This window comes from Nothobranchius furzeri, chromosome 15 (genome assembly GCF_043380555.1).
Source record: "Nothobranchius furzeri strain GRZ-AD chromosome 15, NfurGRZ-RIMD1, whole genome shotgun sequence".
Lineage (NCBI taxonomy): Eukaryota > Metazoa > Chordata > Actinopteri > Cyprinodontiformes > Nothobranchiidae > Nothobranchius > Nothobranchius furzeri.
In genome coordinates this window covers 41,432,613-41,459,804 of record NC_091755.1, presented here as the reverse complement: position 1 = coordinate 41,459,804, position 27,192 = coordinate 41,432,613, and the positions used below count along the sequence as shown (strand labels likewise).

General features: G+C 43.0%; 1 protein-coding gene across 1 annotated transcript; it reads left to right on the top strand.

Annotated features, from left to right (window-relative positions):
* The first annotated feature begins 6,335 nt into the window (after nucleotides 1-6,335).
* LOC107390485 (acidic mammalian chitinase) lies at nucleotides 6,336-12,036 on the top strand. The gene is made up of 12 exons (XM_054745668.1): nucleotides 6,336-6,478; nucleotides 6,618-6,675; nucleotides 6,748-6,777; nucleotides 6,879-7,083; nucleotides 7,185-7,241; nucleotides 7,335-7,500; nucleotides 8,507-8,631; nucleotides 8,861-8,984; nucleotides 9,754-9,936; nucleotides 10,026-10,142; nucleotides 11,477-11,609; nucleotides 11,700-12,036. The coding sequence occupies exons 2-12, from the start codon at nucleotides 6,651-6,653 to the stop codon at nucleotides 12,017-12,019; spliced, it is 1,485 nt and encodes a 494-aa protein (XP_054601643.1). The 5' UTR covers nucleotides 6,336-6,478; nucleotides 6,618-6,650; the 3' UTR covers nucleotides 12,020-12,036.
* The last annotated feature ends 15,156 nt before the right edge of the window (nucleotides 12,037-27,192 follow it).

Genomic DNA, 27,192 nt, shown 5'->3' with positions numbered 1-27,192 from the left:
CTGATCTCCTGCAGTCCGCTTCGTGCAAAGCCGACCTAAGTACACCCACTACCGGTCTGGTTGACCAGCTCTAGGTCACGCCAACTTACTAGAGGGAGACTAACTGGTGGGTAGAATCAGCCAGCAGCAGGTTCTCACATGCATGATCCATTATGAGTCTGCATTGGGGTAAACATCGCTCACTGCTGGTCAGAACCTCTGCTCCAGCCGCTGCAGCACAAGGACAGATTTCTTTGAGGAGCATGCAGCAGTCTCAATGAGAGAAGGAAGCTGTGGGCTTCATGTCAGAGTCTCCAAAAGCAACACAGCTCATGGCTGCCTTTGTTTACTAACTTAATGTGGCATGGTGGAGAAACGAGGGCTCGGGCGGGATTTGATCCCCAGGCTCCCAGGTGAGAGTCATGCGCGCTAACCAGTCAGCCAAAGGGACATCCCCTTGGCCAAGTAGCTAGGGCGCATGATCAATTGGGATAGAGTGACACTCACCCTGTCACATTAAGGAGGACAACACAGGCTTTTCCACACACTTTTTGCTCGGGCCACATACTCAGACAACACATTCTCACACTCAAAGCATCGAAAACTGACGATGAGTGACCAAGCATTTGTTTTCAATGCGTTGGGAGCCCTAAGACATCGGGAGGCGACTCGCTTTGCCAGAGCGTCGATTTCCAACCTCCGCGGTAAAATAAAGACTTCACCAAAATATGACCTTTACCCTCTTGCTATTTAACATTCCCCTCAACCCCTGACATGGTTTGGGGAATGTGTTTAACCCAAGACATGCAGAATCACACACTCACATATCTTATGGTAAAAAAAAAAGAATCTTTATTTTAAAACGGGAACTGAAGATGCACTGGAAAAGCCCAGTGGAGATCGAGAACAGGAGCGCAGCGTCTGATGAGGGGAGAGCAGATACAGGTTAGTCCAGGAAGGTAAGTCTAAACTTGGTGGGTGCAGAGAATAGACTTACTGGGAGTAGGGGAGCGTAAGAATGAGGGAGGGTAGGTTGGGTGCCGGGGTGAATCCAAGTGGGGGTGTCAGAAATCTGTCAGACAGGTAGGATTTAAACCAGCCTAACGCTGTTCCTTTGATCCCTAGAATATGTTCAAGCCTTTCTACAAGAACATTGTGATCTACTGTGTCAAAAGCAGCACTGAAATCTAACAAGACTAGAACAGACACAAGATTCTTATCTGAAGCCACAAGAATATCACTTGTAACTCTCACTAATGCAGTTTCAGTGCTGTGATACTCTCTAAAACCAGACTGAAATTCCTCAAACAGATCATTAGTGTTTAAATGCTCACATACTTGGATGGCCACTATTTTCTCCAGGACTTTGGATTAAAATGGAAGGTTAGATATTGGTCTATAATTCATTGAGTCATCTGGATCCAGAGAAGGCTTCTTAAGTGAAGGGTTGATTACAGCAACCTTAAAATCCTGTGGTAAATATCCATTTACTAAGGATAGACTGATTATATCTAGAATGGGGCAGTAACCAAAGGAAATGCATCTTTAAATAATTTGGTTGGGATTGGATCTAAAATGCAAGTTGAAGGTTTAGATGAAGCTAATATTTTTGATAACCCTGAAAGCTAACTGGATCAAAACGGTTCAAACACAGATGAGGTTCTGCAGTTACCTCTGATGCTGCCTCACTTACTGAGGAAGAAGAAATCGCATTAGGGAGGATGCTAAAGATTTTGTTTCTAATAGAATTAATTTTACTTGTTAAAAATCCCATAAAGTCATTGCTGCTGAGGGCTAAGGGAATAAATGGCTCAGAGATATGATTCTGTGTAAGTTTGTCAACTGTACTGAAAAGAAATTTAGGATTATTCTTATTCTCCTCAATTAACGCTGAGAAATAAGCAGTTCTAGTTTGTCGAAGCTTATTTTTATAAAGCACAAGACTATTTTTCCAGAATAGGTAGGCCTCCTCATGGTGCGTAGAGCGCCATGTTCTCTCCAATTTTCTAGAGTTTTGTTTTAAGGCTCGTAAATGAGAATTAAACCAGGGAGCCAACTTCCAATCCCTAATTACCTTCTTTTTTAAAGGGGCAACATCATCTAATGCCACACGTAAAGAGGAAGTAACAATATGAACTAAGGCATCAATTTGTGAGGGGTTAGAACTGAAAATATTGCCCTCTGCTACATGCCTCTGAGATGCTGAGGACAGGAAAGATGGAACAGTTGATTTAAAAGATGCAACTGCGTTGTCAGATAGAGACCGATTATAGTGAAATTTACTTTCATGTCTCGAAAACTCAGTTATAAAAAACTCAAAGGTTATCAGAAAGTGGTCCGAGAGGACTGGATTATGTGAAAAGATTGTTATTTCCTCACACTTTATGCCATAAGTCAGCACAAGGTCCAATGTATGATGGCACGAGTGGGTGGAGCTATGTATTCTTTGAGTAAAACCAATTGAGTCTAAGATATTACTAAAGGCTACATTGAGGCTATCATTTTCAATGTCCACATGAATGTTAAAATCCCCCACTATAATGACCTTATCAGTATTTAGCACCAAATCTGATAAAAAATCAGAGATCTGATCCAAAAACTCAGAGTAAGGGCCTGGTGGACGATATAAAACTACAAACAAGAGTGGTTTTACAGTTTTGCAATCTGGTTTAGGAAAATTAAGAATAAGATGTTCGAACGAACTGTAGCTATTAATTGGTAAGGGATTGATTAATAAGTCCGAATGAAAAATGGTTGCCACTCCTCCTCCTTGCCCTGTACTTCGAGCAATATGGTGATATAAATAATTTGAAGGAGTAGACTCGTTTAAGCTAACATAGTCCTCTTGCTGCAGCCAGGATTCTGTGAGAGTGAGCAAAGAGATCTGATTATCACAAATCAAGTCATTAACTAACAAAGTCTTAGAAAAAATGGATCTAATGTTCAACAACCCACATTTAATTTTTCTTGTTTTCTGCTCAGTTGAATCAGTTCTCATATTTATGAGATTTCCATGATTTGCTTCATTAAGCCTGATATTTAATCTGTGTGATTTGGGCCGTAGGCAGGACAAAGTAAAGAATTTGCCCTGTTTGCAGTTCTCACAGCACATATCTATAGACAGCAGGCAAACCACTAGAACAGGACAGGAATCTTTGCCCTAGGCTCGCTTTCTGAAGATCTTTATACACATTTTACCAACATAGCTTCAAATGCATGACTAACTAATACACACATCTCCGCATCAGGCTCAGGGAGAATGAGGTTCAGCTGTTGTTGGAGACAAAATACGAATGGCTTGTTTCCTGTTACTAACTGAAATTGACGTAGTTGTGATTTTGCAATAAATGTTTAACATGTAAGCATGCATGACCTAAGCAATATGATTTTGTTAACCTCTAATATTTTAGGGATTATTTTAGAAGCTGAAAACTCACCGTTCAAGCTGGCGTTTGTATGACCTTCATCACCACCTCCTTATTCTGCTCTCCCTACTTATTCCGTAGGATCTGCTGATTTCCCTCTTTCCTATTCACTCTCTCTCTCTTGCTTTACATTTGTGATCACAATTTTCTATTTCTGCTCATTTTAAACATATTTTAATCATTTTCTAAAATATTTGTTTCATATTTTAAATTATTAGTTTCTGTGAAGCGCCTCGTAATTTTGATCTTGAGAGGCGCTATAGAAAATATAATTTTCTTTCTTTCTTTAGTTTTTCTTTTTCTTTTATGAGAGGGGGAAACAGCACATATCAGTACTGGTTTATATCGGTATCAGAAACTAAGAGTCAACCATTTCAGTATAGCGGATATCAATAAAAAGCCAATATCGAGCATCCCTAATTTAAAGGTGTTGATCCTCATACCAATCACTTCAACAAGGGTGCGAACCTCCTCAGCAAGGTATGAGGAAAAAGTGAAAGGTGTATTTTGGACATCTCATTAATCTGGTATCCAGTTTCACCACTGAGAAGGCAGGACCTACTTACCTCGGGAAACGTCAGACCATTATATTTACAGAGGTTGTTGAGGTAATGAAAAAGCACCCTGGTAGAAGGACACCAGAAATGGATCTGGCCTTGAATTCTTAAGGGTTTGAATGTTGAGAGGATTTTTTGTATGACACACCTCATCAATCTTAAATCAAGGGTAAAACATGGCATGTGGACATCACAGCAAACTGTCTCAGACATCAAACCATAGAGATGGATCAGCTTCATTCAAAAACCCATCAGACTTCTGCCCAAAGGGTGTCAGAAAAAAGGTCTCAGGAAAACGGCATCAGAAAAAGGAACTGAGACCAGTTGCTGTTATGGCTGACAAAGTTTCAGTGAGACCTGAAGATGTCCCAAAATGTTCAGCAAACAATAGATAAAAAAGGAAGTCCTGTTCAATTGTTCCAGCTATTGGGGAGGACTGAAGAATTTCTGAATGGATTCATGGGATTTTGATTGTCTGTAGACCAGATAAGGCTGCATGTGTACAAGAAGGATACTGTGGGATGTGTTGTGGGAAAGGGTGTGCCAAAGTCCCTTTTGTAGGGGGTCAGGTGCTTGTAAAACCACAACAAGAGAAGTCTAACTTGTTTAAACTCTGCATGTCTTTACTAGCTCTGTTTGTGGTGTTTAATGGACAGGATCTTAAAGAGCAAGTCACCCCTACGAGAGTCTAAAGCTGGACGGACACTGTGCGACTTTTTCACTCATAGCACTCAGCTTCAGCTCAAACTGTACGACTTCCTCGCAAGGCAGATCTCACGAGTCATGTGCTCACACTGCACGTCTGGTAGCAACACGTCGGCCCTAAAAATATGCTAAAAATAGCAGTTTTTACACAACACGTCAGACTTTTTGGTCTTGTTTTGCCTGTTGTCCTTCAGAGTGCTGCAGGAGGACACACAGGGATTTATGGGGTTGGATGAGGAAAACGAAATAAAGAAAGTAAACCTGTGTTTTGTGATCAGTTTAATTTGACATGAACACGACAAACACGCTTTCTTGACAATCTTTGTGAGTAAAAAAAAACGTCTAGAAACAAAAACGAACAAAGTGTGTTATTAGGGTAATAGCAGGCAAGCGGTGTTGATGAATGATTGCACATGCGCCGTGAGCGGTTCTGATACTTTTTGGGTCGCAGCTGCTCACAGCGCCGCTTCAACAGTGCGATACCCTCACGAGGGACAAGCAAAATATCAAACACGCCAGAAGTTTGTGCGAGCTCACGATTGCTGATCGGTAGCAGGTCACGTGGTATTAATCACTTCTCGTAACCCCCTGTACACTACACGACGCTCAGTGCAAAACTCGCCCCGATCTCGTGGATTCTCGCACGAGTGGAAAATCGGCTCAAAAAAGTGAAAAAGTTGCACAGCGTACACCCGGCTTAACTCCACTCCCATTTCCTGTAAGAAAAAAGTGCCACAAGGCGGCACTGCCTGGCATTTCAAGAGGGTGGCGCCGCTAACCTTTCACACACGCACACAGGCTCACAGCAGCATTGTGACATCATTTGGTACCAGTTAATGTCATAGGGTACCTCTTAGCCAATGGCAATGGCAGATTTAAATTCAAATGTTGTGCAGAGTTGTTACCTGAAGAGGATGCAACACTGAAGGTTTTAGGCAGAATGTTTCAATTTTAGCTAATCTGGCACTTTAGGGTATCCTAAAGTGCCAGATTATTGACTGCACGTGTCTACGGCACGATGTTCATTTACATAGTTTATCAGCAAAAAAAGTTGATTTGGGGTGACTTGCTCTTTAAGGGGTAGCTTACACAAAAATGGAATGGTGTCTGGTTAAATAACGTCAGCATCACAACTTTCTGTGTTCATTTCTGCTCCATTTTTATGACGTCACCTATAGATAGAAGATTTGGATGTAGACTGAAAGAACAAGATCCAAAACACAAATGGCTCTAATAAGATTCCTGCTTGTTGTAGCTGGCCTCGGCCGTGGAGATCAGAAGAGGAGCTAAATCTGGAATAATTTCCCAGGAATGGTGCAGAATTCACTAGAAGGTTTGTTTATTTACTGTGGCTTGGGAATGCATTTGGGATCTCTCAAAAGGGGTTGGAGAGTCTCCATGGGGAGAGGGATGTTTGGGATGTCCTAGACCTGGTTTCTTCCCAACATACCACATGAGTGTATTTGTTGTAAGTTGTGTACTATGAAATTACCATGGAAATCTACTTTATCCTGATGTTCATTGTTTTATCAGTTGGTCTTATCAGCACAAGAGGGTTTGCTGTCCTGGTCTGAGTGAATTAGAGGCAAGTTTACACAACCTCGTCCTCTGACCAACATTTATCGGGTAATAAAAGGAGAAAAGAAGGAAAACCATCAGCTTGTTGCAGCCAGCTGTGATTAAAGAGATAACACCAATCATCCTGGAGCCTGAAGCCTCCGCTGGAATGCAGCCTTTGCCCCTGTCCTCTGTTGGCTATAAAAGTGAACCCCCCTGGAGCGACCGGACTAACAGCAGACCACCTGAGGAAAGGTATTGTAGTCATTTTGCAGCTCACCTTAGAGAAAACTGAAGTTACCATGTAGACCTTTACAAGAGCTGTAGATTGGACCTTATAAACCTCTGATGTAATTCTGTATGACCGAGGACACAACCAATGTTTCTTTTACAGATTACTTTGACAAAAAGGCTCAACTACTTCAAGATGGCTCGACAGGCAATCTTGGCAGGTAGAACAAGTTTCCTGCATTTTTCATTTGTAAAATGGCTTTTTTGAAAGAACTAATAACACTATTTTACAGGGTTGTCTCTTCTGGTCAGCCTCCAGATTGGTAAGAGGTCATACTTTTCCTGCTTCTGAGATTTTCATCTGAATTCCAATTATTAAAATAACATGAAATACCTGGAATGAATGATTTCTTATTTTTCTCAGTTTCTTCCACCAAACTGGCATGCTACTTTACCAACTGGTCCCAGTATAGACCAGGTGCTGGTAAATATGTCCCTGAAAATGTGGATCCCAACCTCTGCACACACCTGATCTATGCCTTCTCAATAATTAGCTCGTCCAATGAGCTGACAACATATGAGTGGAATGATGATGTTCTTTATAAATCCTTCAATGGACTGAAAAACAAGTGAGTTGTTACTGTCTGAATGTTAGGACAATAACTCACAAAAACAACAGCAACACACCACATTAGCTTCATCTGATTAAAACGTCCTGTGTCCATCACAGAAACCCCCAGCTGAAGACTCTACTGGCTGTTGGAGGGTGGAACTTTGGAACAACTCAGTGAGTCCACCTTGTGGAAACGACTATATTGAGTCAAATAATTTCACAGTAAATAATAGCTTAATGACCAAAGTTTTACTTAAATGCCTACAGGTTCACCCTCATGGCTTCATCGCATGCCACCCGCCAGGTCTTCATCCAGTCTTCCATCAGGTTCTTGAGACAGCACGGCTTTGATGGGCTGGACCTGGATTGGGAATACCCTGGAGCACGAGGAAGCCCACCAGAGGACAAGAAAAAGTTCACTTTGCTCTGCCAGGTAAGTTTCATTTCTGATACATACAATTAGAGGCATTTTTCAGCTACTGTTTATATAGGTATTGCATTTTATTTTGAAATTGTACATTAATGCATTAACACTATAAATAAGTTCAAAGTTGTTTGCCGCCTCCAGAACTTAGATCTTCTAGCAGAGAACATGTGTACAGCAGGCATGTCCCAAGTGCAGCCAACTGCATTTCTAGAATGACGAGTTTTATCGCTCCAGCAAATAGACTAAATGTTTCTATTTCTAGTTTGGATTCTCACCAATATACATTTTTGACCCTTTTTGAGGAGTACAAATACAGAAAATCACCATGAAATAATGTCTGTTCTTGTGAAATAATAATAATAATAATAATAATAATAATAATAATAATAATAATAATAATAATAATAATAATAATAAAAACGTAACAAATTTCTGTGGTCATGAAATGTTGGATTCCTCTGGGGTATACGCTTCAGTAGAGTAGGTTCCTGAGAAAAGCGCTAATCATAACAGAGAGATAGAAATCTTAGAAGCTTAAAATAGACCCCGCCCCCACAGCTTCTGGAAAGTCTCATCATTCATCATTATCGTCATTTATCAATCATAGTCATAGTTATTTTATTATTCAAGCAGTTTAACATTGCCTAGTTTAACATTTTATCTCCAAAATAAGATAAATAAGAAAATATCAAATGTTGTTTCTGATTAGCATATGACTGAAATAATAATAATAATAATAATAATAATAATAATAATAATAATAATAATAATGATAAATATGACTATTATTATTATTACATTTTATAGTTCATTATTGTTATTATTTATAATAATAATAACAATAACAACAATAATAATTATTATTATACATTATTATTATTAATGACAATTATTATTATTATTATTATTATTATTAATAGTAATAACATTGTAATAGGAAGGTAATTTTAATGTTTTAAAGCTCTGTGAGGTTGGGCTCATGGCTACTTTTTTGAATCTGTCATCCATTCAGGAGCTGCTTGCTGCTTTTGAAAAAGAATCCGCTGAGACCAAAAAGCCGCGACTGCTGCTCACGGCTGCCGTGGCGGCTGGGAAGGGCAACATTGATAATGGTTATGAGATTGCTGAGATATCTAAGTGAGTGTCGCAGAAAGCTTTACACACATTTTAACAGTGAATCATAAAGTGTGACCAGCATTATCAGGAGGTTTGGGTACAGCATGAGGAGGATCTTGTGCTTGTCTGACTGCAGTTTAAATCCTGCTTGAACACAAACACGATACCAGAGAAAATCCAAGAGTCAGATTTATAATGTTCGCAGCAAACGTTTATTCTGTTTCTCTATCCTCACCACTGTGTCTGACAGACTTCTAGACTTTATGAACGTCATGACCTATGACTTCCATGGATCCTGGGATCCATTCACCGGCCACAACAGCCCGCTGTATGGCAGCTCTCTTTACCCTGGCGATTACATCTACTTCAACGTGGTACGTGGATTTCTCCAGCCTCTCACTGATATCAGGTGCGATAAGTAACTAGCATAATTGTTTCTAGCATTTGACTCAATCACTGCCAGCCGCTATCTGAACAGAAAGACCCTGACTACCAGCGTTTTTGAGTGTTTTTAGTGTTTTTTGAAGAGTCACAGAATGTTGTGCTCTATTACCATGGACGTAATTTTTTTTTTTTGGGGGGGGGGGGGGGGGGGACAGGGGGGACATGTCCCCCCACTTTTTCCAAAATCAAGTTTTGACCCCTGCACTTTTTACCAAAAACAATATTACACGATATTAAATTGACAGTGGTTGAGCTCTAGGACCAAGCGGAAAACAACCATTTGTGTTGAGGCCTGTTTCCCATTAGAGCATACTGTAAAAATACCCCCCCCCCCCCCCCCCCACTTCCAAAGTGAAAATTACATCCATGTCTATTACCATGTAAACACCAAAACTACCAAAAGAAAGAGCAGCTTACATCAGGATGAATCAGCGTGTTTCTAGCTTTTTCCATTCTTCAATAATCCGTTTTCATAGTGTGAGCTGCAGAAGCTTTTTCTGGTTTGAACCTCACTTTAGGCACAACGGCATCCCAAAACGATCTCCTAAATGTCTGCTTCATGATCACGTGACGTGAGACACACACGAATGTAAATCAACTTTTGAGCCGTAGTGTTTGCTCTCAAGGTGCACACGTTCATTCCCAGGCACGCTGCAGTGCAGTTGCGGCAGTGAATGAGCTAATCGTTTTACGTTGCAGGATTTTGCCATGAAATACTGGAGAGACCAAGGAGCTCCTGTTGAAAAGCTGTTGGTTGGTTTTCCCACATATGGACGCTCGTTTCGTACAGTCTCAGCAGCTGCTGGCGTCGGAGCACCAGCCAGTGGAACAGGCTCTGCCGGGCCCTACACCCGGGAACCCGGAATGTTGTCTTACTATGAGGTCAGAACACACACAGTCAAATATCTTCTGAAGTAACAAAACAAATTAAAAGACAGTCAGACTCTTACAAGATCAGGATGTTTTCACAGGTTTGCACTTTCCTTAATGGAGCCACGATTCAATGGATCGATGAACAAAAGGTTCCCTATGCAGTCAAAGGCAATGAGTGGGTGGGCTTTGACAACAGGCAGAGCTTTGAGATCAAGGTAAACCCTTTAAATGATCCTTTTCAGCTATAATTAATACAATTAATACAATATATGTTGGGATTTAATGTTGGACCCCTGGGTATTTTTGCCCATAAGGTGTGTTGATTGTTCTAAATTTGAATGTGTAATGTCCTCATTAAATATAATACAACTGGATTATTGTGGTACTGGTGTCGTCCCGTTCCTCTGGTTCTAATCAGAACATTTTGATAAGAAATTAATAAAAACTAATGTATAGCTGTTTCTGTTCACCAAAAACTAGAGGATAGAGCACTTATTATTTCACAATTTGCTGATTTTTATTTGAGAGTACAACAGAGGAGTGAGATAAAAAAAAAGCTTGTCTGTGTGCATTGATATCGTGATAGAAGGAAGCGATGGAAGCAGCTAAAGAGGGTGAAGTACAGACTGAGCAGAAGATGGCGCTCGTGTTATAGCCTTTATTTTTCTTTCATGCAAATGAAGCTTCAGTCCTGGTCATTTTTCATGTAGAAAACTGGATCTTGGCCTTTTTCTTTTTTCTTTTTATTTATTTTTATCTTCTTATGAAAATGTTTTTGCAGCCTCTTTTTCAAATATGATTACATTTACAGGGATAGAGTCATATTAGAGTCAGTTTTACTTTTCACAAAGACTTTAAAGGTTTAATCTGGTAAATAAAGATATCAGTTAACATAAAAGACAAGTTTGTCTAAGAGAGGCCAGAGGCAAACAAAAGGGACCTTAAACACCTCCAAACTTTGTTTTGTTGAGTTTATTGGCTCATCCAGCAGTCCAGAAACATGAAGGTGAGGTTTGTTAGTCATTCTAAATTGTCTACGAGAGTAAGTGGGTGTATGACTGAATGTAGCTTCTAAAACAATCGTTAAAAGCTGGAATTCTGTATTTAAGGCCCTACAATTGAAAATGTGGCTAACGAATCACATGACTGTTAATTAATGATACATCCCAGCCAGCATACAGTGGTGGGCCCGATGTGGAGTAAACATGGGCAAACCAAATGGGTCCCAACAGGTTTTGTCCAAAGTTTCAATGGTGGCCGCACAAGGGTTGGTCCACATAGATTTTAATGGGTTCGACATTGGTTTCCAGAGGAACCCATGGTTGACTCATGCGTATTCCATTTAAATTTTTGTGGGAAAACCCCTGTTAAGCCACCATGGAAATCACGGCCAAACCTGTTGGTTTGCCTTATTGTTTTTTCCACATGAGGCCCCCCTATTAATGATGTCTAGGTTAAAAAAACTTCAAGAGCTCAAGACATGTTAGTCCATTTTGAACAAAGTATGTTGATGTAAAGCTGCGTTTTACAAACCAGCGTTTGTTGGCAGGCTCAGTTTGTGAAAGAAAACAAGTTTGGAGGAGCATTCATCTGGTCGCTGGATCTGGATGATTTTGCTGGACAGTTCTGTGGTCAAGAAAACTATCCTCTCATTCGTTATCTCCGCTCTCTCCTGGATACAGGTAAACATTTGTCACCGCAGTCACCAGCTTCTCTAACGTAAAATCTCTCCATTGTATTTTGAATTATATTTTTCTGAATATCTTTACTAGAATCGCCACCACCCCCTCCAGAAACCACTCTTTCCCCAGCCACCACGACAAGCCGCCCCAGCTCAGCTTCTACCACAGCAGCTACTAGACCAACCACTGCTAAGTCCACCACAACAGCTGCTGGCTCGACTACTGCCAAAACTACTACAACAGCTGTTCCTGGAAGTGATTTCTGCACTGGAAAAGCTGACGGAGTCTATGAAAACGACAAGGATAGTAACTCCTTCTATCAGTGTGTTCAGGGACAATCATACTTGCAACAATGTCCAGCTCGTCTTGTTTTCAACGAGAGTTGCAAATGTTGTGACTGGTCCAAATAAATGTCTTTTTCATCAAACAGGAAGTGTTGTGCTGTTGTTTCACTGGAAACAAAACTAACAAGTTATAGTATTAAAATCCTCTAAATATGAAACATGTGTAAATTCCCTGTAGTCTCAAACTGTGCAAGACGCATTATAACCAATAAAAGAAAGAAAGAAAGAAAGAAAGAAAGAAAGAAAGAAAGAAAGAAAGAAAGAAAGAAATCTTTTATATAACACCTCAAGATAAAAATCACATGGCGCTTCACAAAAACAAAACAAAAAATTGAAGTATAAAAAAGATTTTAAAAATGATTGAAATATGTTTAAAATAAGAAAAAAATATTGTGATAAAAGGGAGAGAGAAAATCAACAGGAAATAGGGAAATCAGTGGATCCTGGGAAGGCAAAATAAGAACAATAGGGAGAAGGTGGGGATGAAGGTTACACCAATGCTTGAGCAGCTGAGTCTTCAGCTGCTTTTTAAAGGAGACCACTGAGTCCACTGATCTCAGGCTCAAGGGGGGAGAGGTCCAGAGTCTGGGGGCCACAGCAACAGATGATCTGTCACCTTTGGTCTTTAGCATGGTGCTGCACAACCAGTAGGTTTAAGTCACTGGACCTCAGGGACCTGCTGGGGGTGTAGGGAGTGACCCCGGCTTTCCACAGGAGCCGTCAGCAGCACGTTACTGCAGCAGCACGTCATAGCTGCTGATAGGAACCGCTGTGGTCAACAGAACCTTTTCCACTGGAGCCATCAGCAGCCATCAGCAGCGCGAGTCGGCTGCGTCTCAGGAGCAGCATGTCGCGGCCTTTACGCACCGGTTCTATTTTCTACGCGCGACACCTCTGAAACAGGTCAAGTTCGACATTTTTGGGGAAGGAAAGACAGGAAATCGGACGCGGAAATGGAGAGAAGCTCCCAAGCTTTTCAGAATAAAGAACGTACTGCTTTCCGGTTGCTATACTTTAAAAAAGGTTACTAACTGTGCGGCTCCGTGAGAAGTTATCACCTAGCTAGCGGTCTCCTTTGTTTTTCAGGTCCGTATTGGCGATTATAAAACAGACAAAACATAAAACACAAACCATGTTGTAGTTTTCTCCTGCTTGTTGTTGTGTTTACTGACGAAGTCACTCGTGTAACTTCGTGCTCGGTCGGTGACAGCTGCTCCCCTGCTGCTTCGCGTCTCATGGGAAGGGCAAAGCAGCAGCTTACGCAAGCAAGACGTGCTGCTGCAGTAACGTGCTGCTGACGGCTCCAGTGGAAACCCGGGGTAAGAAGATCACCAATGTATGATGGTGCTTGTCCATGTAAGGCCTATAGACCAGAACCAGGATCTTGACATGAACCCTGAAGTTGACTAGCAGCCAGTGAAGCTGGAGGAGAAGCGGGATGATGTGGGTGTGTTTGTATGGAGCCAGGATTGGGACAATATTCAGCGTAACTTGTACCAAGTTTTGTAACTTTGAACATGTTTCATCACATGCAACTTTGGATTCGTAACTTGTAACTTTGGATTCGTAACTTGTAACTTTCGTCTTCGTCGTCGTCTTCCTCCGCTTATCCGGGTCCGGGTCGCGGGGGCAGCATCCCAATTAGGGAGCTCCAGGCCGTCCTCTCCCCGGCCTTGTCCACCAGCTCCTCCGGCAGGACCCCAAGGCGTTCCCGGACCAGATTGGAGATGTAACCTCTCCAACGTGTCCTGGGTCGACCCGGGGGCCTTCTGCCGGCAGGACATGCCCGAAACACCTCCCCGGGGAGGCGTCCAGGAGGCATCCTGACCAGATGCCCAAACCACCTCAACTGGCTCCTTTCGATCCGGAGGAGCAGCGGTTCTACTCCGAGTCCCTCCCGAATGTCCGAGCTCCTCACCCTATCTCTAAGGCTGACCCCGGCCACCCTACGGAGGAAACTCATTTCGGCCGCTTGTATCCGCGATCTCGTTCTTTCGGTCATTACCCAAAGCTCATGACCATAGGTGAGGATTGGGACGTAGATCGACCGGTAAATCCAGAGCCTGGCTTTCTGGCTCAGCTCCCTCTTCCCCACGACAGATCGGCTCAGCGTCCGCATCACTGCAGACGCCGAACCAATCCGCCTGTCGATCTCCCGATCCCTCCTACCCTCACTCGTGAACAAGACCCCGAGATACTTAAACTCCTCCACTTGAGGTAGGACCTCTCCCCCGACCCGGAGGTGGCAAGCCACCCTTTTCCGGTCGAGAACCATGGTCTCAGATTTGGAGGTGCTGATCCTCATCCCAGCCGCTTCACATTCGGCCGCGAACCTACCCAGCAAGAGCTGAAGGTCAGAGCTGGATGAAGCTAGGAGGACCACATCATCCGCAAAAAGCAGAGACGAGATTCTCCTGCCACCAAACTCGACACACTCCACACCACGGCTGCGTCTAGAAATTCTGTCCATAAAAGTGATGAACAGAACCGGTGACAAAGGGCAGCCCTGGCGGAGTCCAACCCTCACTGGGAACAGGTCCGACTTACTACCGGCTATGCGGACCAAACTCACGCTCCTCTGGTAAAGGGACTGAATGGCCCTTAACAGAAAGCCACCCACCCCATACTCTTGGAGCGTCCCCCACAGGGTGCCCCTGGGGACACGGTCATAAGCCTTCTCCAAATCCACAAAGCACATGTGGATTGGTTGGGCAAACTCCCATGCCCCCTCCATCACCCTTGCAAGGGTATAGAGCTGGTCCACAGTTCCACGGCCAGGACGAAAACCACATTGCTCCTCCTCTATCTGAGATTCAACTATCGATCGGACCCTCCTCTCCAGTACCTTGGCGTAGACCTTTCCCGGGAGGCTGAGGAGTGTGATCCCCCTATAGTTGGAACACACCCTCAGGTCACCCTTCTTAAAGATGGGGACCACCACCCCGGTCTGCCACTCCCTAGGAACTGCCCCCGATGACCACGCAATGTTGTAGAGACGTGTCAACCATGACAGCCCTACAACATCCATAGCCTTGAGATACCCAGGACGAACCTCATCCACCCCCGGGGCTCCGCCGCTGTGTAGTTGTTTGACTACCTCAGCAACTTCTGCCCCCGTGATCGGACAGTCCATCCCCAGGCCTCCCAGCTCTGGTTCCTCCTCGGAATGCACATTGGTGGGATTGAGGAGCTCCTCAAAGTATTCCTTCCACCGTCCGACTATAGCCTCAGTTGAAGTCAGCAGCTCCCCATCCCCACTGTAAACAGTGTGAGCGAGTTGCTGCCTTCCTCTCCTGAGGCGCCGGACAGTTTGCCAGAACCTCTTTGGAGCCGATCGATAGTCTTTCTCCATGGCCTCACCAAACTCCTCCCACGCCCGAGATTTTGCCTCGGCAACTGCCACTGCTGCACCCCGCTTGGCTATCCGGTACCTGTCTGCTGCCTCCGGAGACCCACAGACCAGCCACGCCCTGTAGGCCTCCTTCTTCAGCCTGACGGCTCCCCGAACCTCTGGTGTCCACCAGCGGGTACGGGGGTTGCCACCACGACTGGCACCGGCCACCTTACGACCACAGCTAGCAACAGCCGCCTCGACAATCGCAGAGTGGAACAAGGCCCACTCGGACTCAATGTCCCCCACTGCTCTCGGGACGTGGTCAAAGCTCTGCCGGAGGTGGGAGTTGAAGACCGTCTTGACAGGTTCTTCTGCCAGGCGTTCCCAGCAGACCCTCACTATGCGTTTGGGTCTTCCAGGTCTACGCGGCATGTTCCCTTGCCATCTGATCCAACTCACCACCAGGTGGTGATCAGTTGACAGCTCCGCCCCTCTCTTCACTCGGGTGTCCAAAACATACGGCCGCAGGTCAGATGATACGACTACAAAATCTATCATCGACCTGTGACCTAGGCTGCCCTGGTACCAAGTGTACCGGTGGGCATCCTTATGTTCGAACATGGTGTTCGTTATGGCCAAACTGCGGCTTGCACAGAAGTCCAATAACAAAACACCGCTCGAGTTCAGATTAGGTGGGCCGTTCCTCCCAATCACACCCCTCCAGGTCAAGCTGTCATTGCCCACGTGAGCATTGAAGTCCCCCAGCAGGACAATGGAGTCCCCTGATGGAGCACTATCCAGCACTCGTCCCAGGGACTCCAAAAAGGGTGGGTACTCTGAACTGATATTTGGCCCATAAGCACAAACAACAGTCAGGACCCGTTACCCGACCCGAAGGGGCAAGGAAGCTACCCTCTTGTCCCCCGGGGTAAACCCCAACACACAGGCAGAGAGTCTCGGGGCTAACAAAAAGCCAACCCCAGCCCTCCGCCTCTCACCCGGAGCAACTCCAGCAAAGTAGAGTGTCCAACCCCTCTCCAGGTCTCGGGTTCCAGAGCCAATGCAATGTGTCGAGGTGAGTCCGACTATATCTAGCCGGTACCGCTCAACCTCTGCCACAAGCTCCGGCTCCTTCCCCGCCAGCGAGGTGACGTTCCATGTCCCAAAAACTAGTTTTCTTGTCCGGGGATTGGACCGCCAAGGCTCCCGCCTTGGTCTGCCACCCGATTCGCATTGCACCTGACCCTTCATGTTCCTCCTGCGGGTGGTGGGTCCACAGTTGGACGAGCCCATGTATCCGGTTCGGGCTGGGCCCGGCCGGGCCCCATGGGCGAAAGCCCGGCCACCAGGCGCTCGCTCACGGGCCCCAACCCCAGGCCTGGCTCCAGGGTGGGACCCCGGTAACCCTCCGGGCCGGGTACTCCGACTCTTCGTTTTAACCGCCATGAAAGATCCTTCGAACCGTTCTTTGTCTCACCCTTCACCTAAGACCAATTTGTCATGGGAGACCCTACCAGGGGCACTAAGTGCCCCAGACAACATAGCTCCTAGGATCATTAGGGCACTCAAACTCCTCCACCACGATAAGGTGACGGTTCAAGGAGGAGCGTAACTTGTAACTTTGAATTCGTAACTTGTAACTTTAGTTTTCTAACTTGTAATTCTCAATTTTTACTTGTATTTCTTGTTTTGTAACAGGAAATTTTCACTCAGGGTAAAAACAAGGTCCAGAGTGTGCCCCCTGTTGTGAGTGGGGCCAGAAGCATGCTGGGTAAAGCTGAAGGAGTCCATGAGGCTGGAGAAGCTCATGGCAAAGTGATCTGAGGCCTCATCAACGTCACCAACAATCACCAGTCTGGACAGCTTCACAGTGGAGAATAAAAAGTTAATAACCTCCTGAAGGAAAGAACCGTTTCGACCAGGTGGACGATAGACCACAGCACAGTAAAACGTGTCCTTACGCCTGACTTTAATCAGCTGCAGTTCAAAAGAAGCAAAGCAACCAGAGGTTGTGGAGCTAAATGGAAGATGGTCTCTAAAAACAACAGCTAGGCCTCTACCACAACCAGAACACCAGGATTGGCTGAAGAAAGAATAACCACTCAGGCAGAGTTCAGTCAGACCAGAATAATCAGGTATTTGCTGCCAAACTTCAGTCAGAAACAGAAAATCCAGGTTTTTAGAGAGAATTAGATCATTAAGAAGAAAGGACCAATTGCTAGTTTTTTTTTTGACTGCGAAAACGCATTTTTCAAAACTGTACGTTTCTTTCAAAACTGCACACTCAAAACCCCAAACATCACACACAAATGGCTAAACCCTGGCATCCCGTTGCAAAACAACTCTGCCATCAAATCTCGTAACATGTTCACAAAATGGAACGCATGTTTTCATTTGGTAAACACAGCCATATTTTCACATGACACACACATACCATTCATTCAATAAACACAAGTAGCTTTTGGCTGAACACTACCAAGCATGGAAAGAACACTGAAGAGCAAAACTGAAAACGCAATTAGAGAAATGGAAAACACTTACAATCTATTACACACTGAATCTCTTACAATGCCAACTTCTCTCATAGACAAACATTAGACATCACACAATTTTTGAGACGAAACAATTTATTTTTACAGTTAACCCCCCCCCAGCATAATCATGGGGCTTCTCCGGTCATGCCAGAGGGCCTCAGCTGAAAGTACCGCCTTGAATGCCTCATGAAGCCCTGACAGATGGCTACATCTCTTTAAGCCTCCTCCATGGCTTGAAGCAGTGGGACCTGGCTCTGTGGATTCCTTTCGTACACCTTCCACCTCCAGGCTGAGAAAAACTCCTCATGGGATTGAGGAAGGGGGAATAAGGTGGAAGGTATGAAATGGAAAACCGTGGCTGGTCCTGAAACCACTCATACACCTGGGTGGCCTTGTGGAAACTTACTTTTATGCCGCAGTCCCTGATTGCAAATTGCTCGCCAGACCTGAAAGTTTAGAGATTTGAATATTTGTGTGTTGTTGATTGAAGCTTTGAGAATTTATGTGAGAAGTGTGTGTAAACCTGAAAATTGTGTGCTGTGATTTCACAGCAAGGTAATGTAAAATTGACATCAGAGTGTAAAGGAGGAAAATCAGAGTTCTAATATGATAAGGATAGTGATAAATTGAGTCAAGCGATTGGGAATAGAAGTAGAGGTTGTGAAAAGTGTGCCTCATTTTTGCTTTTTGAGTTTTAGCAACCGAAAAAAACTGTAATAGAGTGGGTGGAGTCATGCTGGGTGAGGTGCAGGAATCAGAAACTACAGAAACAGCTGGTGTTGGTGGACATAAATTAGCAGGATTAGCTCCACCGTGTTTATGAAAAACCACTTATGGAGGGAACAGGAGTAGAAATCACTGAAGAATGAGGATAAACAGACCTTAAAAAACTTGGACGGCAAAATTGTGCCACATATCCTAGAAGAATGCTTGAATATGGAGAACAGAAAGGGTTGATTACTGATATTTGAGGTACACAAAATATTGGTTGAAGCCACTGAGGATGTATCAGTGTCAGGAAGTGCAATCAATGTTTTGCAAATTTGTGAATTGAATTAAGAATTATCATAGTTAACACTTGAATCTAGGTCAGTTATTATCAACTGGTGAGCCATGACTAGGGTTGCCAACTCCCTGAAAAATAAATAAGGACACCTCGCGGGCAGGGCCGGCCGCTCCAGGCCACCCTTCCCAGCGTGGTGATTTTTTTGCTCTTTTTTTGTGTGTGGGTGTGAAAGGATTTTTTTTTTTTTTTACTATTTGACTTGAAGTTGGTTTAAGAAGATGCATATTCTTTGTGATATGAAAACATGGGAAACAAATGATCATTTAGCCATTTATTTATGGCGTGAAATTACAAAATTATAAGTAACAAAGGTATTTTTCTTAAACAGAAAACTGTTATGCTCAACTTTTTGTGCAAAATGACAAAAAAAAAAGTAGGTCTCTTTCTTAAACGGTAGCCTGTTATGCTTTACTTTTTAGAATATAAATAGCTCTCTTTAAAACAACTCTGTTCTGCTTAACTTAAAATTGTATACATTAATAGAAAACAACAGAAAGAGCAACGCTGTAACTGCACATTGAGTGCAATTAGAAAAGTGCAAACAGAAAGTCTGTGGAGAAGCTGTAAACATATTTGTGCCTCAAAGGCCTTGACTGTAGCCTACCAAACTCATGAACTCAAAAGCTCAATGCTACATTATGTGAAAACAGACTATTTTCTCCATTTGTAATTCTTTTAAGATCTTGCTGCATTTAGGAGTTGTCTTTCAGTACTGCAGAGTAAAACTCTGAGCAAGACATGTCACAATTTAGAGTGACAATGAGCTCACATCTAATTATTTCAGTAGAACATTTGTTCCGCACATCAGTCCACTTATTCTTCATGAGAGAGAAAATCCTCTCTGCCAATCCAGTGGAAGATGGGATGCTGAGTACAAACGATACAACAGGCTGGATGATGGAGAGGTCAGCTGCCTGAAGAATTTCTATACACTTCTCTGCTGTTCCCTTGGACTGCCACTTTTCCTTCTCCTGAGGTCCTTTGGTGAGGTGCTCCAGAAGGCTGGTTGCAGTGACACACTCGTCATAAAGCTCATCCATAGAGATGTTTAACCTGCCAATGGAGATAAGAAGTAAACCTGGGTTATAAGCACCACATAGAACACTTACAGTGGTAAATAAATGGAAAACATTTATTGTATATTTATTGCATTGTATAGCTTTTATACAATACAATAGTTCACTTGATTTATTATGTATTTATCCATCCTTTTAGTTTAAAATTATCCAAACAACATATAAACCAAGACAAGGCTACACCGAAACTAAACACCCAAGTTGAAAAAAAAATAGAAAAACTAATGACAAAACAGAAACAGACAACAAAAATAATAGTAAACAAGCCCCAACACAGTGGTTTTTTTTCTTCATATAAATACCTTCACTTTAACCAGAGGGTTTAAAAAAGCAATGTTTACTTACCATATCTGCTTCTGCCGTGGCCTTGTGGACGACAAACTGATCGAGGGTTCCCCGTAATTTCACGTCCTTTATGTTTTTCATGTGGCTACTACTAGACGCATGTTGCTTGAGGTCAGTGAGTCCACCATGCCCTTTGGAAAAACTGCGCCGGTACACAGTGCAGTGCGCTTTATAGGTGTTATCGCGCAGTTTTTCCAGCCAGGAATTTTCCTTTTCCCATTCCTCCCTGTATTTTTGAAGCCTTTTTTCTTCTTTCTCGGAGGGGTACTGTCGTCCGAGACTTGTACAGCAGTGTCGGCGTTAGTTTCCCGGTTGGCCGTGCTGTTTGCTGTCGTCTGTTTTCTTCCGGTATCTTCTCCCCAAGCGACCGTTCCTCGACCAATGAAATAAGCGGTAATCTGTATCATCATATTCGTGTGTAAGCATGCGGTCAGCTCATTGGTCACAGAGCAGGCGAAGGGCTGGCTTTCAAACAAAGCGTTAATTCCGGTAATAGACTACAGACTAATTTTGATCCATACTATATTACGGGACAAAGTGCGTCCCTTTTGAGTTCAATACGGGACGTGCACTTTTGTTTCTAAATACGGGACGATTCCGTTTTTCAAGGGACGGTTGGCAACCCTAGCCATGACCCAAACATGGGTGTGTGACCTGACCTGGGTTGAAGGTCTTTGCTGAAGTTCTTGTCAAGTCCCAATCACAACTAGTAAGTGGTGATAAAAACCTTTACTGGAGGCTGAGACCCACAATATGATACCATAGAACAAGATGTACAACTTGTATATGAGTTCAGTGGGCCCAAGCTGGGGCATGTGCGTTGGTATCACAACCAGCGTATGATGCACTCCTCCCAATAAATGATACCACATTGACAGACACTGCCATGTTGCTTTTGGAACTGCACACAATATTGGTGTCTTTTCAATGATTAAATAACAAATATTAAACACATACAGATGCAGGAGTGAGGGGGAAAACTGAACAAGCTCTAATTTCCCTCAGGGATTACTAAAGTGTCTTCGATTTGATTTGATTTGAAAAGAGACTACAACAGAAATAATCTGATATTTTGATCTTTGAACAAGAACAGTGTTCTCTTTGTTTACACTGAGTGAGCAGGACTTTAACTTCCATGTTACAGTCAGTTGCCAATGATAGGTAAAAACTGTTTGTCAAACAGAGTTACCTCAAGCCTTATTTACATTTAAATGTTTGCTTCAGGTACTTTTGTTCTATTATATGGAGGCCAAACCGGCCAAACCGGGAGTCTCTTATGCAGGAATGCCGTCCTGCCAGACGAAGAGACTCGTTGATCTATTATCTGAAGAATCCCTTTTGTATCCTGTGGATTCCTGAGGCCAAGGGTTTTTTTGAGGAATTTATGGGTGTGTGTGTTCTTGCAAATAAATTCGCTCCAGAGTTTCGGCTCGGTGTGAGAGGAAACTGGCTTTTGACTGGTGTGGACTGATTCTTCTCACCCTTTGCAAAGTATCTCACACTTTGCAAAGTATGTGTTTGTTGTCTGTTTAAGGGTTGTTTACAATTTACCAAATTATCAATCTAAATCCTCTGCGTGCTTTTACATTTCTTTGACGTACTATGGGAGTAATATAAAAATTACCCAACATTTTTGGTGCCAAAACCCGGGAGAGCAGAGCCCCCTCAGTGGGAGTTCGCCTTCGGAGAGCCGCATGGCGCCACTTCCTCATCAAAGTCCGGGGGGCTGAGAATTGCCCCATGCGCCGGCTGTTTAGCTCCGCAGACGAATTTCCATTAACAGGCTCTCACGCTCGGACTCAGGGCGAGTCTGCCACTCAGGGGGAGAGTGAGTACCTAAATTAAATTGCACCCTTTTTCTAATAACTGGTTGACAGTGTGGTTTTACGCTGGTAGTGATTTTTGCCATCCATGCACGAAAGACGTTTCGGGCCCCGGCTGAGGGCTGGACTGAGAGCCGCCGGATCTTGTCCTGGACTCTCGTTTGCCTCTGAAGAAACAGAGTAAACGCAAGGAAGGTTGTTATTAGTCTGTGTCAGTGTACACAGACACCCCACGACGAATAGAGAAAGTGAATGTGGGTCGTAATAGGGTTGGATACGCAAAATCACTATGCCAGCTCACTGACGCTTGTATTGTTTAAATATTTCATGGTGCAGCAAAGGTACCCAAAAGTTAATGATCGTTATAATTGGCTAAAGGAACCCAAACGTTCTAAATTCACCCCTTGTTGTTCTGTGGTCTGTGTATTCGTGGGTTTTGTGGGCTGCGTCCCATTTTGGATTGTGCAGGCTTGCCTAATCTGGTCCTGTGGTGTTGTTATCGTTCGTTGCTGGTATCTGAGATATTGATGTCGGCTGTCCCATCGCGGACATTGCATTTCTGTGTTGTATTGTGGTGTTAAATCTGTGCCAAAGTGCTAAAAACCCGGCTGTGGACTTTGTTTCAGCTGCCGACTCATTGTGTCTGTGTGTGAAAAAACCTGCAGGTTCTGTGTTGTCCTGTTCCATTTTGTTCGGTTCTGTCCTGTTCTGTTCTGTTCCGTTCTGTTCTGTTCTGTGCATGTATGAGAAAGTATGAATTCAGAGGAACTGGAAAAAAGGAAACAAGATTGCTTAACTAAAGTTCTGGGACGGTGTGTTCGGATGTGTGAGAGTGTGTGTGAAAGACAGAAACGGAGACGAGAAAATGAAAGGAAAAGAAAGTGAAGCAGGGATAAATACATCCGTCCTAAGTAAACTAACTCCTTCAGCTCCGCTGGCTGACTGGATGCACTCGTTTAAACCCGGAGAGCAGTCAGAGAAGTGGGTCCAAGTTAAGATGGAGGCGATCCACTCCCACCGCTTAATTGGCCAAAAATTAGACCAGCTGGCTCAAACGAGCCTTGTAAAACCTCCCGCGACAGGACAAATGACTGAAGACTTAAAACCACAGTTTGATGTTTTGGAAACTCCTGACTTAACCCAGTTAATAACTATTAAACAAAAGACTGGTGAGTCCTTAGATGACTTCCGTGCCAGATACCAAAAACAATTTAACCTCCATAGTACCCTCATGCCCGACGCTGATAAAGATGGACCTTATGTCCGACGGTTATGTGCAGATTTGTTGAAAGGTTTCCGGCCTGCAATTGCTGAACAAATCAAAACTCACTACGTTCTCTGTGAAACCTGCAATGTTGAAGAATTGATGTTATATGCCAGACATGCAGAAAAGGTCATCCAGGAAAAAACTAAAACAAAAAAAAATAATAATCAGCCCCGCATGTCTTTTTTGAAGGATATGGCACAGAGGGAGAAGCTGTTTATCATCAGCAGGGAAATAAGAGGAAGAATTCTAAACGGAGGCAGAGGCAGTGGTTCATATCACAGGCCCGATCACAGCAGTCCATTTGCTGGACCTGTGAAGGTCGAGGTCACTTCTCACGCGATTGCCCCTCAAATTAAACTAGATCCCTGCAATTTATTATTTTAACATAATTATTAAAATAAACAAATACCCTTTATCGGTATTTCTGCTCTTCCTAACTTGATTTGCTTTCACCTACAAAATTTAGAGTTCAACTTGCAAAAGTTGCACCTCACAAAATCTCACTATTGTCTAAACAAATCAATAATAATAATACTAATTGTCTAGCTGACTTTCAATGGTCAGCCAATTTTCTAAAATCCTTGTTTACGTGGATGATGTTTTGATTGCATCTGACGGTGCAGAGTTTTTGCCTCACAGACTTGCACACCTTATTGCAATATATTCACCTAACAGGGGCAAAGTCAGTAAAAAGAATCTACAGCGGGTAGAAATTCTCAGTTCGGCATGTGGGACACACTCTCTCAAGTGAAGGCAGGCAGATCCAGTTAGGACGAAAAGAAACCAGTTACAACACCCCAGAACCCCAGACTAAAAGGCAGATGATGCAGTTTTTAGACCATTCCCCATAATGCAGAGATAACCCAGCCCCATTGCTTATATCTCTTTTCTGCTGGATTTCGCCCTAAGCTACAGAGATATAAGACAGCTTATAATAAAATTCTTCTTCTTATGTTTAAGACTTTGTACATAGCCTCCTAAATAGATTCTGCTCAATATGATAGAGTTGTAAAGAAAGTGCTTTACTGCCATTTTTGAATGACAAACTCTTTTACCCCTTTTAACTGAAACAGCTTTTGTAATTTAAATTAGGATGTATTCATTCTGACACAACTCTGGATTTACTGGACTCTGTTTTCTGTGGGAACGGATTAGCTGTGAGGTGGCTAATCTGTTTTTGTTACTGGACTAAGGTTAAAAATACAACTTTGACTCAAGATGGTCTCTATTTCACACGTGGTAGGCTGTTCCTTTCTATTTATATAGCGCCAAATCACGACAAGAGTCGTCTCAAGGCACTTCACATAATAAACATTCCAATTCACAGTTCATTAAGCCAATCAGAAATAATGTGTCCTATTTAAGGAACCCAGCAAATTGCATCAAGTCACTGACGAGTGTCAATGACTATACAGCAATCCTCATACTAAGCAAGCATGCAGCGACAGTGGAGAGGAAAACTCCCTTTTAACAGGAAGAAACCTCCAGAGAATCCTGGCTCAGTATAAGCAGCCATCCTCCATGACTCACTGGGGATCGAGAAGACAGAGCACACGCGCACACACACACACACACACACACACACACACACACACACACACACACACACATACACACATACACACATACACACACACACACACACACACACACACACACACACACACACACACACACACACACACACACAATAATGTGTCTATAGTTCTATTGTGATGTCTTAGTAAATATTCTATTTGGTGAGATAAAATTTATTGTATTTATCCTAGTGGATCTATAATTAAACGGGTAAACTAGCAGTAATACGTCCAACGTCAAGGAAAGCAAAAAGTTATTATAAGGAGAGGGAGAATGTTTAAGTGGTTAGCAGCAGTGTGCTAGACGATGGCCCCTCCATGAGGCCACCACAACTCAGCAGAACATCGTTGTTGCTTCTTTTGGGGAGAAAAACACTTAGAGAGAAAATAAAGTTAACAGCTGAAATTGCACAAAATAATACAGTTAAAGAGCAGATTGTAGAAGAAAGTAATAGAGTGTGGAAAGTGGTCAGTGTATCCTCCAGCAGTCTAAGCCTATAGCAGCATAACTACAGGGAAAACTCTGGATAATCTATCCTATTTAGATGGAGGCATGTTGGAGGCAGGGCATGGGAGAGTCGTCTTTACCGACTGTACACTCCACCTCCTTCTACTCCCCCACTTGTCCAGATTTAGGCTAACATCAGAGTTTAACCATAGGCCCTGTCAAATAAAAATGGTTTAAGCCTATTCTTAAAAGTAGACAAAGTGTCTGCCTCACGGACTATGGCTGGAAGCTGGTTCCACAGGAGAGGAGCCTGATAGCTAAAAGATCTGCCTCCCATCCTAATTTTAGATATTCTGGGAACCACCAGTAAACCTGCAGTCTGAGAGCGAAGTGCTCGGTTAGGAACGTATGGAACAATCAGATCACTGATGTATGATGGAGCTTGATTATTAAGAGCATTATATGTGAGAAGAAGGATCTTAAAATCTATTCTGAATTTAACAGATAGCCAATGTAGTGAAGCCAAGACAGGAAAGATATGATCTCTCTTTTTAATTCTCATCAGAACTCTAGCTGCAGCATTTTGGACAAGCTGAAGACTTTTAACTACATTCTGTGGACTTCCTGAGAGTAATGAATTACAGTAATACAGTCTTGATGTAATAAATGCATGAACTAGTTTTTCAGCATCACTCCTGGAAAGTATGCTTCTAATCTTAGCAATATTCCGAAGGTGGAAAAAGGAAATCCGACAAACTTGTGAAACCTGGGATTTGAATGGCATGTGCTGGTCAAAGATAACACCAAGGTTCCTTGCTTTGTTCTCGGAGATTATTGTAATGCCATTCAGGTCAGGTGATTGGCTAAGCAATTTCCTTTTCTGGATTTCTGGTCCAAAGATGAGAACTTCCGTCTTGTCTTGATTTAAAAGCAAAAAGTTTAGAGTCATCCAATTTTTTATGTCCTCAAGCCTGTAATCTACCCAACTGATTAGGTTCATCAGGGTTAATGGATAAATAGAGCTGAGTATCGTCAGCATAACAGTGGAAGTTTATCCCATGCTGTTTAATGATTTTACCAATTGGGAGCATATATATATTAAAAATAATTAGTCCAAGCACTGGACCCTGTGGTACTCCACAAGTAACCCTGGAGTATGAAGACGATTTGTCATGTACATTTGCAAAATGAAATCTGTCAGACAGGTAGGATTTAAACCAGCCTAACGCTGTTCCTTTGATCCCTACAACATTTTCAAGTCTTTCTAAAAGAACATTGTGATCAACTGTATCAAAGGCAGCACTGAGATCTAACAAGACTAGAACAGACACAAGATTCCTATCTGAGGCCATGAGAATATCATTTGTAGCTCTCACTAATGCAGTTTCAGTGCTGTGATACTCTCTAAAACCAGACTGAAATTCCTCAAACAGATCATTAGTGCTCACATACTTGGATGGCCACTATTTTCTCCAGGACTTTGGATAAAAATGGAAGGTTTGATATTGGTCTATAATTCATTGGGCCAGAGAAGGCTTCTTAAGTGAAGGTTTGATTACAGCAACCTTAAAATCCTGTGGTACATATCCATTCACTAAAAATAGATTGATTATATGTAGAATGGGGCAGTAACCAAATGAAATGCTTCTTTAAATAATTTGGTTGGGATTGGATCCAAAATGCAAGTTGAAGGTTTAGATGAAGCTAATATTTTTGATAACTCTGAAAGCTCAACTGGATCAAAACGGTTCAAGCACAGATGAGGTTCT